The following is a 12,911-nucleotide window of genomic DNA, read 5'->3' as shown; positions in this document are numbered from 1 at the left end:
TACAAGTTAAGTGATCCTGATGGTCAGGGCCTGGTAAATCCACTTGCTCAGAAAACATCTCTCTCACCCTGGGCAAGTGCCATCAACTTCTTCAAAAACTGAACCTTCATTTAAAAAAAAAAATTAAAGGTCAGATTCTCATCTACACTAAGGCATTACATCAGCTTTAAAGTCACTTTACTCTGCCAGAGTGGTATAAAGCAGCCTCAGAGTAAACGAGAATCAAGCCCAAAGTTTTTAGCTCTCAGTCATGCAGAAAACCTTTCAAATGTGAACTGAGTGTAAAGTGATGCACAGATGTCAACCTAGGTCTGACACCCACTTCTCCAGTGCCTCTATTATAGCACAGCCAGATACAGTAATGAGAAGTAACCAGAAAGTCTGTTGCCAAAGTGAAACTGACAGGAATCTGGTTAGCTTTAGTGTGCTGTTGCTTGGGCGAGTTTCCAGCAGCAACACTGAAGCTATTAACTAGGGAGAAGGAGCAAAAGAATGGAGTCTGTGAAAGGCATGGAGTAGCAGAGACACCTCACCATCCCCATATTCTTGGGGCACCCAGCAGGATGTAGAGGGGGAAGCAGAGAGAGAAAACTTCTCTTTCCAGATGATGAGGGAACTTGGCCAATTGCAGGGATCTCAGTCACTGTTCCTAGTTGGGGCCTCTAGGCACTGGTGCACCTTGGTCCCTCCTATTCTGTGCCCATGGCAGATAATAGTCTAGCTTCCTAGGAGCCGTAATACTTTGGTCTAATTTTAGTTGTGGGTTCAGTGTGTGGATGCTGGGTGGTGCAGATGGCCTGTGATACATAGGCCACCAGACTAGATGATGCGGTGGTCCAGCCAGAGATTGATACAGAAGATTAAGGCCCTCACTGCCCCCAAATAGAGTTCAGGGATCATACCCTGGTATGGATCCCAGCAGTCTGGCAAATGGTGGGGCACTCATCTGTGCATTGGCCCTGGACAATGGACCCCACGTTTCATATCAGGCTGTGGCTATTAGTACATGTAGTCCTCTGGCTATTCAGTATCTGGCACAATTTCCCAGTCTATATATGGGTGGGTGGATGTGGAAGGAGAAGATTGGTAGAATAAGTACAGAATAGCTATAAAGAGAGGAAAAGGAGAGAGAGACAATATAGGGGAGGAGGCAGAGAATTCAACATAGAGAGAAAGGGAAATTAGGAAACACACTGAAGACAGCTCAAGCAAAGATGCACCATAAATAATTATAGGAAAGTGAAAAGAAGCCAAGAAAGGAAAGTCAATGCTAAAGAGAGAAATTTAGTGAGTAGAGCTGGTTGAATAGTATTTGCTGATTAGTATTTGGGGAATTTCTTCAGTATGTGCCAAACAATTTATTCAAAAATACTTTGTGGAACTCAACTAGCTCTATAGCTGGTCAAATACTAGTCAGCTAATACCGGTGAAGTTAATTGCATAATATAGTCAGGTGTTCTCTTTCTTCTGTTATTTGACCAGCCCTAGTTGTAAGTCACATTTTTTAAAAAAATCATTAGCTAGGGAGTTGATTTGCAATGTTACAATGAAGTATGGAGCACAACAACAATACACAGCTGTCTTATTCCTTGAAACTCCAGGGGTCAGAGGGGGGACTGCCTGCATGTTGCATTCTTTCCCCTCACAAATTGTATGTCTTATCTATTTAGTTGTTAAATTGTTTGAGGCAAGAGTCTCTTATTATATTTGTATAGACCCTAACAAAGCAAGGTCCTGTTCCTGGTTGCGGTCTCTAGGTATAACATAGTATAAATAACGCATAACGTATCCACACCACCACCATCACTGGTATTTTCACCCTGGCTAGTAGGTTAGGCATCCAGCTATCAAGTAGCAGGCTAATAAGTGTCAGGTAAACACTCAAGATGCATTGGTGTTCTTAACTGGTCCCCATCTACCACCTGCTGAAGTCACAACTACTCAGGAAGGACTCAGAACTGGATTAGCAAACAGAGCAGCAGGTCTGAACTAAGGTGCACTGGCAGGGCATTGTGGACGAAGCAGTGCAGTCAGTTCCTCACTTTCATAAGTGCGAAGTTTAGCCAAGGGTTTTGGAAAAGAATCTGGGTGTTATGGGGATGCTCATCTTAACTACATCAGGCCAACACAGCTTAGGTTGTTTTGTATGCCTGGCCTAAAACACAGCAGGCTGAAGACTTTTCCAGGCATTTACCTCCATGGTATAGTTGGTGTGCTTGTTGTCAAAGATGAGTGCCTCCTGAATCTGCTGGTGGTCTCCCTCCAGCTGGTCAATCTTTGGTTTGTAATTAATAATGCTCTTCTCGTACTGCCGCAGGTGGTTGAGCTGGTCCTCCAGGGTCCCATGCATCTCTATGGAAATGCGGCCGATCTCCTGCATAAACAAACCCAAGGGAGTTGGGCCCATTACAGGGACAAGCCTCAACACACACAGTATCTACTTATTCCCTGTATGGGATAAAATGCTTCAACAACAAGTCATATAGATCTGAGAGAATAGAATCTAGTTTTATGGCTTTAAAGAGAGGAGATAAACATATGAGGTCAGACCCCCATATGTTACAAACCACTCTAGCTCTACTGAAGTAAACTGGTGTAGTTCCACTGACATCAGCTGAAGTTCTGGCTCACTGTCTTATGAGTAAGGCTACGATTTAGTCTCGGGTATTTTTAGTAAAAGTCATGAACAGGTCACGGGCAATAAACAAAAATTCACGGCCTGTAACCCATCCATGACTTATACTAAAAATAACTGTGATTAAATCAGGGGGGGGGGGGGAGGAGTGCTGCTGGGGGTGGGCGTGAGGGGGCACCTGGGGCCAGCCGGGGACGGTTGCCCAAGGCCCCCGTAGCAGCAGTTGGTGTGGCTGTCCTGGGGGCCACCTGAGTATCTGGCCCCGGAGCCAGCTGCTTGGGCGGCTGTGAGGTCAGCCATCCTGGCCCCTGCAGGAGTCATGGAGGTCTTGGAAAGTAACACAATCAGTGATTTCTATGACAGATACGGAGCCCTAGTTATGAGCCTACAGGTTGCAATTTCCCTTCCTCCCTAACCCGTTTGTGTGCTCACCACATCAGACACATGCTATGCTCTCGCACTGTGTCACTTATGCCAAGTCCCAATCACCAGACTATTTGGCGCTCTGTTGAAAACCTCGTCAAAACCATCCTTTAAGTAAACTGATCCAGGGTAACTACTGAGTGAGGAGGTTTACCCTCCTTACCTTCCACCTCTTCCCACTAGGAAGAGGTAAAGCCACCTGCTGCAGGACTGATCCCCACTAGCCTTGAAAAATAAGAAGCCAGGTTTGAGAACAAGGGTCCTAGTCCCTGGTAGGCTTTGCTGAGTGTGACCTCTAAAATGAACACATCAGACCTTTGACTGTGCGTCGAACTAGGGTGAGGCATATCTTCCCACTTTACAGGTGTAATTTGCACCTGAATTTTACACCTGGAAAATGAATTGTGGGTGCACATCTGAGTAGGTTACTTCAAAGGCCATCATTCCACAAATCTACCCCTTGATGTCTATCAAGATCATCTAGGTCTAGGGATTAGCATGTGTGCAAGGTAATGGTGCCTTCCATGTTGGAAACAAACCGATACCCCATATCATACAACTCCTCCTTCTCCATCACCAGTTAAACAATGGGAAATGTTTTAATACAGCCAGGACCTCGTGCTTTCAGAAGACATGGGGACATGACATGAGTAGACTTATATAAAGCCATTTCTGTGCAAATCAGAAACTTGCCAGCAAAGGGGTAGTAGAGGCTAAATAAGAGATACATCTCTGTACTTGGACGAGGGTGGGGATTTGAAGATGACGGAAGATGGAAAAGCAATGATGCTGGGAACAGCTGGAGCTCAGAGGAGCAGCTGCATTATATGTTACCACCTCCAACTGTGCCACTTGGGTCACTGACCCAAAGAACAGTAACAGCATTGGCGTTTCCTCAAGGCAGACAAGCAGCCTACACTGAGAGGATCCAGTGAAGTGGAATCACTAGTTAGGCAACATCGGATGATAAAAGACGAAGGTGTAGCTGATTGCTCTGCGAACCCTCTCAGTATGTCTATGGTAATAGTAATTTAAGGACAGGGAATAAGCTAGCCAGCACTTTTCTTTTCCTCGGCTAGGAGAGAGATGAAGATGCTTTCCTCACATGGTATCTGCTGTGCTGCTTACTTCTCTGTGCTGCTCTTTATCTCTGTGCTCCTTCTCTCGTGGCTTTTTTCTCCTCACGTCTCTGCTTATCTAGCACTGACTCCCTTACTCCCTTCTTAAATGTCTTCCTTGAAGAGCCTCCCCCCACCCCTTTCACCTCCTGCCATCAGCACTAGCCTTCTTATACTCTTCTATCTTTAACTCTACTTACCTTCATTCAAATCTTAGCTAAAAAGGTTCTCCCTTAAAAATTCTCTTTCCTGCTGCTGTTTTACCACATAATTGTGTTTATTTTGTAGTGCATTTTGAAACAGATGGTATGAAAGCGGTTATACAAAATAAACTTCTGCTGTATTTGTGTAAAGCAAGCGAGAAACCCTTTGAATATATTCAAGTGCCAGCATCCCTTTCTCGAGGCCACATTTTTGTATTTGTTGCAAAGAGCGAGGAGAAAAAAGTACCATGCATCTGATTAGCCAGAGACAATCTCAGCACACACTATCCATTGACTTTCCATGAAAGCCTCCCTTACTGAAGCATGAAGAGAGGATTGCCGTAAGCCTGAAGGAAGAGGCAATCCAGAATGCCCGCTGCGATTGTGGAGGAGAGGAAAAAAAGATTGTTTCAAAATTATTAAGATGCTACCTCCATCTTGGTTTGGATCCAGGGCCCAATGACATTAGCCTGTGCACCAAACTGCTTGCGGAGTCGTTCATTTTGTTGCTGGCGTGTGTGCTCTTCCATCAGGGCTTGATCCCTTCGGGGAACTAACTGCCGCACCTGTAGCAAAACATACCAAGGCACAGCATGCGTTTCACGCGCAGTCAGCTACACACAATGCATTCAGAAACGGATGCAGCAAAGGGGTGTGGACAAATAAGAAGTCATAAGCGTCTGGACTGGGCTGGACGGCTTGGGGGATGGGCAACGGGACATGAAACCTGTCTTCTCTGATGACCTGTGTTAAATGAGTTGAAGGGCTCTGTTCAATTGCCATTTGCTCACAAAGACCATCACCACAACTGGTATTAGGGATAGCATCTTTCATCAGCACAAGAACAGAATAAAAGAAGATCCAAGTTCTCTTCTTTAACCTGCACATCCTGCACTTTGAAGCACACTAAGCCCCCACACGTGTGCTGGAAACAAATCATGTGAGAAAAGCAGGGCCTGTGCTCTGAAGTGATACTGAGAATTCTGTCTCTCTGGTGTTTGGCTGTTGGATCTTGTCACCTTCTCAGATCTAACTGATCACCACATGTGGGGTTGGGAAGGAATTTTCCCACAAGGTCAGACTGGCAGTGATCTTGGAGCATTTTACCTTCCCTTGCAGCACAGAGTGCGGGTCACTTGCTGGAATTATCTAGGTATACTTCACTTAATCATGTCACTGCCATTACAGGGGCCCTGGGCACTGGGGCATGTCAGTCCCTCCTATTCTCATCCTGTGACCTGTAACAGTTTAGTCTGTGAGCTGTAATACTTCAGTTGTTGGGGTTACTGTGTGGGTGCTAGGTGATATTGGTGGCCTGTGATATACAGTAAGGCAAACTAGATGATCCTGTGGTCCCTTCTGGCCTTAAACTCTATGTCTCTAGCTGAGCACTGTGCATTGGACAGGAGAATTTAGAAAAGGAATAATTCACTTCCTGGGGTGATAAAATAGGCTGAACATCTTCTCCCTTACAGAGAAAGTGCAAGGCTCCAAGCACTCACGTGGTCCCATTTGCCATTGATTTCCTGTGGCGTTATGGTAGTGTAGGGATTGGTTCCTGCCATGTTGACATGGTAGGTCTGGACAATCTTTGAGACTTCATTGTGGATCCCCAGGATGGCCTGTCGCTCCTTGTCGGCATCTGGCAAAGTGGCCTTGAACTGTTCATGGGCGGTGGTCAGTCCCTGGAAAACAGAGGTGCAAGCAGAGGAGAGATAAGAAGAGCATTAGTCAAAACACCACGTTAAGGTGTTACTGAAAACAGTGCTGTTTGGAAACTCCTCTGCTGCTATAGCAGAGCAATCAATCTCTGAGGGTGCAGAAAAGGCCATTCCACAGCAGGTAAAAGCCACTTTTATGGCACTCAAACATTTTTCAGACCTTCATAGTTGGATTAAAGCAGGCAGTTATGAGGCAAGTTATTTTTGACGTGTTTAGGTGTATCCCATATTGACTAGCTACAGAGATAACATCACAAAACCTGTCAAATACATCTTGCTTTAGACTCTGGTGGGCTGATTTTCCCAGAGTGCTTGATCCCTGCAATGAGCGTTGTGAGCACTAAATGACTTTGGAAAAAAGAGATCAGACCACTAGTGTTACTTTATAGCAGCTGGGTGACTAACAGAGTGCTAGCACAAATAGCCATTAGTTTTCTCCAGGTAGGGCTGTACCAGATCCACATCTAATATGGTTATTACAGTGGAATCAATAGAAGCAGGTCTAGTCCGTTCAAGGATCACAACTAGGTGAACATCTTCCAGCCCATTGGCAAAGTGCTCCGTAGCTGGAAATGGCACCCTCTCCATGACCACAACTGGTCCTTTCTATTCCTCTTAATGCTGCGATTCCCAAACGATAATCTAAGGTGTTCTGGGGAACACTTGCTGATAGTTTGTGGACAGCTGGCAAGTCACTTGAGACTGGCTCATTTCCAGCCATTTCTAGGTTTGTAATTCCAGAGAGCATGGAAGCCTGTAAAAGAGGAGAAAGACCAGGGAAACAAATGCAGGGGGAGAGGTGGCAAAGGGGACCAGGAAGCAGAGGCGCAGGTGCAGGGACAGAAAGGTGAATAGTACAGATAGACAGGGGAAGAGGAAATGAAGAATGAAAGCAGAGTGTGTGACTGATAACCTACTTCTGTTATACACAGTTAAACACAGGAAATAATTTCCTATGTAAGCAACTGTTGTGGTGTTCACAGGGATGTAGTTCAAGTATGAATGGAAAGGGGAGTTTAGTCCATGAAGTTACAAATGGGAGAAGCACTCTCTATTCAGATTTGATCTACAGTATGAAAGAGTTAAAATAACTCACTGGTCTAGGGCAGGGGTTCTCAAACTTCATTGCACTGCAACCCCCTTCTAACAACAAAAATTACTATACAGCCCCAGGAGGGGGGACTGAAGCCTGAGCCCAAGGGCTTCAGCCCAGACAGTGGGTTTTGGCCCAGGCAGTGAGGCTTGGGATTCAGCTTGGCCCTGGGCTTCAGCCCTGTGCCCCAGAAAGTCTAAGCCAAATCTGGCAAATCCATTAAAATGGGGTTGTGACCCACTTTGGGGTCCCAAACCCATAGTTTGAGAACCACTGGTCTAGAGGAAGCACTTTAGCAAACAGCAGGTCTCTAGTTCAGTAGTAGGGCTCATGCTGCGTCAGTACCATTTATGACATCTCCACCTAGTATCTCATGGTCACTGCTAGTGCTACAGAGCCCACCCCCGAAAAGCCCACCAGCACTCTATGCATTCTCTCTCATGTGCAGTGACCTAACTTGGAAACGACAGTCTCCTAGCCTGATAGCCAACAAATCAGTTGCTACCATGAAGCAACAGCTGAACAGCAAGAAGAGCCCATTTCTTTAGCTCAGCCAGCCTAATCCGAGCAAATACATGTACCGTCTGCTGTCTTCACAAGTGCTAGTCAAGTAGGAGAAATAGCAATGCCTTTCAGAACCCAGAAGGGTAACTGGAACACTGAGGTCTGAGGACTATGGGGAGCTACTATAAGCTTTTTCCACAGCAGCCTTGCTGCAGGAGAGGGGAAGATGAGCTGAGTTGTTGCCTCCAATGATGTCATGGAGATTTGAAAGCTTTGACCCTCAACAGTAATTCAGCAGCAAAGGGGCGAACACAATATTCAGCAGTGTAGCTGTCCAGCGCAGGACTAGAGAAGCCATCATAGAAACAAGAGGAGCAGAGGAACTGGGGGCGAGGAATTATGGGACTGCTGGCTTAGCACACAGGGCCTGAGAGTAGCTTTAAGCCCTCTCATTAGGATAAGAATGCATGATCCTCTCGACTCTCAGTCATTTTTAAGCAAGACACTCACTTCTCCTTTAAAAATCCACATTCAAGTCTTGGTATCCAGTTAGATGGGAGTAAACTTGGCTTATATCAGATCTTCTGAAGAATTTGAGAAAAACTCAATTTCCCCCCCAAAAGATCACCAGATAGAGCAGAAGTGCCAGAACACCATAAGCACACCACTTGCCATAATCAAGGGAAAAGTATTGTCTGATTGCACATAAGCACATCTCAGGGGAAAGACTTGCATATACCTGGATCTCCTCTATGGTATGGACAATGAAGGTGTCCTGCAGATCCTCCATGGCCCCCTCCATCCAGTTATTGAAAGGGGCGGCTCGTTTTGCATATTCCAGGTATAGCTGGTCAATTGTCTCCAGCAGCTTCTCTGTCCTCTGGAATTCCCAAAAAGAAGAAAAGATTAGAGAACAGTCACCAGACAGCATGCTTTGTAATTAGCTGAGCAGAGCCTCTCTCCTGTGTTTATCTGCTCCCCCACTCCTTGCCATGGCCCTGCTCCCTGAGTGTTCTCAGAAGGAAGTGACTTTTAAAGTGTTCCTGAAATTAGGATCTGGAACTGGAAAGACCGACTTCTTAAATATTTTTGATTTGCATATACTTAAATCAGCTACACGTTATATAATCATGCCATTACACAAGACTGATTTCCCCCTCTTCTTTTTACTTATTTATTTTTTTAAGAATAATCTTTTCAAAAGAGAGCTAAGTTATAAAATACAGGAATGCCAAGAAAATGTAACAGCTCACGCAATGCAGAGGTGCCAAATCTGATGGTACAGCTAGGCTAGAAGTAAAAATATGACACTCGTTTACTAGTCTGGATACCCAAGATTTGGGAAATAGTTTGAAGATCTGAAACTTAATACTAGTGTGCATTGCAGCTGGTGTGGGAATCCATGCTAGGGAAGGAGGCTGCTGGCTGTCCTGCATTTATGGCACCCTACTGATGAAACCATGGAGTGGTCCTAGAAGTTCTCTCTAGATCAGCAGCAAATGATGCAAGAGAGAAAGAGGAGACCATGTGTCTGTGTAAATCACACTCTTCAACTTCGAGTTTCTGATAAGCAAGGAACAACAGAGGGCCTGAAAGGTTCTCTCTGCTGGATGGCCTTGTAATCCCAAGGGCAAGTACCTGCAAGGTTTCAACATTCTTCTGGAACAATGGGCAAGCATGGGGCTGGCGATCTTCTGTTACAGGGGGTGCACAAGTTACACATGATCAATTTTCTGCAGTAGGGGAAGGAAGCTTTGGGATAGACTTCCACAAAACCATTTATCTAGGAGAGACCATATGTATCACCCCTGTTTTGAACTTGCATCATCCTTGGTGCACTGTGTTATCCGTGCACTGTGTTATCCGAATTGCATTGCTTTTGTTTAAACTGGATCATAAGCTTCTTGGGCCGCGGGAATGTCTTATAGAATAGGAAGTGAGATAACAGACTAGATTCCTGAGTGAGTGTAACACTTGATGGTGCTGGCAGTCAGCCCTGGAGAGTGAAACTCTCCAATATCCCCTGAGCAAGCCCAGCACAGTGAGCAGCAGTGCAAGATCCTTCCAGACCGCCAGGCCAATGTGACTCAAGATTGATCTTAGTGAGCATATCTTACCTCCAAGGCCTCTCTACGTTTCTGGGTTAAAGCACCCAGATTGTCCCATTGGTCACATATCTTCTGGCACCTGGCATTGACACTTGGTGAGTCGTAATAATCCAGCTCACTAAAAAGCAACAACAAAAATGGAAAAATTAAACAAAGACACCCAGGGGAGGAACAATCAACAATTCCCCATCAATCTCAGAGAACGGAAGTAATCAAAAATACCTCCACTCCCTGTAATGAGACTTAGAAATCAACAGTACCCAGCTTTGGAGTCATTGCACATGATGTTACAGAGTGGTATTGTGTATCACACTCAGAACGCCTGTATATGGAGATTATAAAATAGAAAAGAATACCCCTCCATTGATTTCATAGAATCATAGAATCATAGAATTCAAGATCAGAAGGGACCATTATGATCATCTAGTCTGACCTCCTGCAAGATGCAGGCCACATAATCCACACACACTCACTAGCAAGCCCCCCCCCCCCCATGAGGGAGGAAAAAAAAAACAACCAGGCCACCCACAATCTTGGAGAAAATTCCTTCCCGACCCCCAATGGCACCTGGCAACCATCAGCAGCATCATGCAAGGCAAGACTCCACACCAAACCTCTGGGAAAATTATATCATACCATCCACCCATTGTATTATTTACTAGTGTGTGGTGGCAATTGACTTTAAGCTAAGTTATCCTATCATACCATCCTCCATCCCATCATACTATCTAAATCCTTAATATCATTAAGTCCTTACTTGTCCTGTTCCTTCCCTAGTCTGTTTCTTTATTGCACTCCCTCTGTTAGAAACTGAAACCTAAACTACTTTCCCCTCAATTTCTGACTGACAGTTTTTGATCGACAGTTTATCGTGTCATTAGCACTGACACTGGAGCTGAAATTCCTCTCTCCTTCCCTCTCCTTCCCTCCATTTATATTTATATAGAAATTTATCTCTTCTCCTTATCCTTCTTTTTAAAAAAAACCTTTTTTCCTCTCTCCTCCTTCCTCAAGCCTCTTTCTCCTTTCATCATTTCCATTTCCTTCTCTCCCTCTTCTTCTAGTCTTTGATCATTGAACTCATTCTTTCAAAACCAAAATGCACACAAAAATCAATAAAAAAAACAACACTCACCAAAATAATATATAATATAACCCTATATAACGGGACTAGCACCTATACTACCCTACTAGAAATATCTCGCCTAATGCAATAGCTTTTTTATTTTTATTTAGCACATCATTCACTCATCCATATCCATCTCCATCCTCCCTCCTCCTCCTCCCTCCTCCTCTCCCCCCAACCTCCAACCTTAGTTCCCCCAGCTTTTAACCTTAACTAAAAAACCCACAATTTCATCCACCTACTATAACTCTTTACATCTTCATACTAATACTCATCATTACTTACACTCCATAAATCATCATCATAATCACCCTCCCTTCCTCCCCATATTCTATCCCCCCCACATAATTCATCCCTTTATCTGTCCTCTCCTAAGTTTGGTCCCCAGGTCAGCAATAAATAATTTGATAAATAAAACCGACAAAAATTGAATAAAAGAGGAACACCCCTCCAACCCCTGAACCCACCCTTCAATACAACCCTCTGCCCCCCTCCCCTTTCACCTTTTCTCCTCCCTCCTCTTTTTCCTTTCCCAATCCCCATCTTTTTTTTTTTATATCATTTTTCTTTTTCAACAACCCATAATTCAAGCATCATCTCCGATATTCCAATCCATCTTGAGATCCTAAAATATAATCCAAAATACTTCTCTCTCTCAAAAAAGGAAAAATCTGTTACTCTACCAACAAAGGTGATCATGTTAACATCTCTCCCATATCCCATGCACCTCTCATTTTCACTCCATCCATTCTCCCTTTTTTTTTTACACTTTTTTATGAGATTTTATTTTAACAGATTTTATACTATTTGGCCTACTACTTCCCTTTCACTATTTCCCCTATAATTTTTTCTTATAGCTTTTCCCCTCTCAGTCAGTCTAATTACATTATTATTAAATTTTATCTTTAATATATTAATTTATTAGGGAATTAAATGGGAATATCTTTAATTCTATAATTCCTCCGATTTCTTCCCGATATTCCCTCTCCTATTTCTACCGCTTTCAAGTTTCTTCTCTACCAGATACCAGATACCCATTCCCCTCCCCCCATCTCCATTATCCCCCATCTTCTCTCTCCCTTATTCTTAGCCTTTCATCATTACATTAAAGACGATTAGATTCCCTCAGATATTGTGCCATTCCAAGATTAAGATTATCCTCCATTCCGTTTTAAGTTTTAAGCGTTCCACCTCTTCTTCTTTCTTTTTTTTTTTTTTATATTGGTATTCTTAAAAAATCTTTTTATTTATTCCCACTCCAATCACCTTTCCCCTCCCTCTTAATCTTTCTCACCTTCCTTCTCTCTCCTCCTGCTCAGGTTTCCCTCTCCTTTTCCTTCTGTCCCCCTCCCTCCTTCCTCTCCTGTTTTCTTTTTTCTTTCTCTTAATCCCTCCTCTAACTCATTGCTCATCCCCTAAAACTCTAAAACTGCTACCTCCATCCCTTCTCCTTCTCCCTGCACTGCTCTCACTTCCCTCTGCAACTTCAACCTGCCCAGCCCCCCAACTTCAACCTGAAGTAACCCCCAGTAAAATAGTCCCTTTAGTCCCTAAAAACTGTTAGAATTTAGTAAAAAAATTTTAGTTTGAATATTTAGTTGACCCTTAATTTTGATTATGATATTGAACCTCCTCCTCCCTTGTCCTTTATTTACATCATGATCATTCCCTCTATCCTCAAATCAAATCACAAATGTCCTCAACAAGGTCCTCAAATCAAACAAAAAAATCATCCAAAAAAATTCCACAAATCTAAATCAAATCAAAAATCAATTTATTAGATATTTCAGCTAAGCATTTGTTTAAAATATATTTTCCCTATATTATTGTAGCCCCAAGTTTTATTAATCTATTTCCCTTAAAATATAATCCCCATTCTTTAAGTCATCTTCCTCCTAAATCCATCTCCCTCTTAGTCTCTCCCTCCCTCTCTATCCCGGGTGACTTCTCTTCTATTTTACTCCCATCACAATCCCGGGG

General features: G+C 43.8%; 1 protein-coding gene and 1 long non-coding RNA gene across 5 annotated transcripts in view; one reads left to right on the top strand and one right to left on the bottom strand.

The window, feature by feature from the left end:
• ACTN1 (actinin alpha 1) overlaps nucleotides 1-12,911 on the bottom strand; it is a 142,780-nt gene that overhangs the window by 8,799 nt on the left and 121,070 nt on the right. For all 4 annotated transcript variants that reach the window (XM_039534963.1, XM_039534962.1, XM_039534960.1 and 1 more), the window contains exons 13-17: nucleotides 9,815-9,923; nucleotides 8,437-8,577; nucleotides 5,882-6,064; nucleotides 4,811-4,945; nucleotides 2,195-2,374 (exon numbers count right to left, since the gene is read on the bottom strand). In XM_039534963.1, coding sequence (XP_039390897.1) covers nucleotides 2,195-2,374; nucleotides 4,811-4,945; nucleotides 5,882-6,064; nucleotides 8,437-8,577; nucleotides 9,815-9,923 — 748 coding nt within the window. The remainder of the gene's footprint in view (nucleotides 1-2,194; nucleotides 2,375-4,810; nucleotides 4,946-5,881; nucleotides 6,065-8,436; nucleotides 8,578-9,814; nucleotides 9,924-12,911) is intronic.
• LOC120403630 overlaps nucleotides 1-12,911 on the top strand; it is a 41,627-nt gene that overhangs the window by 5,395 nt on the left and 23,321 nt on the right. The window lies entirely within an intron of this gene.

Source organism: Mauremys reevesii, linkage group 4 (assembly GCF_016161935.1).
Source record: "Mauremys reevesii isolate NIE-2019 linkage group 4, ASM1616193v1, whole genome shotgun sequence".
In the NCBI taxonomy this organism is placed as follows: domain Eukaryota; kingdom Metazoa; phylum Chordata; order Testudines; family Geoemydidae; genus Mauremys; species Mauremys reevesii.
Note: the sequence above shows the minus strand (reverse complement) of the source record. Positions and strands in the feature narration are given on the sequence as shown.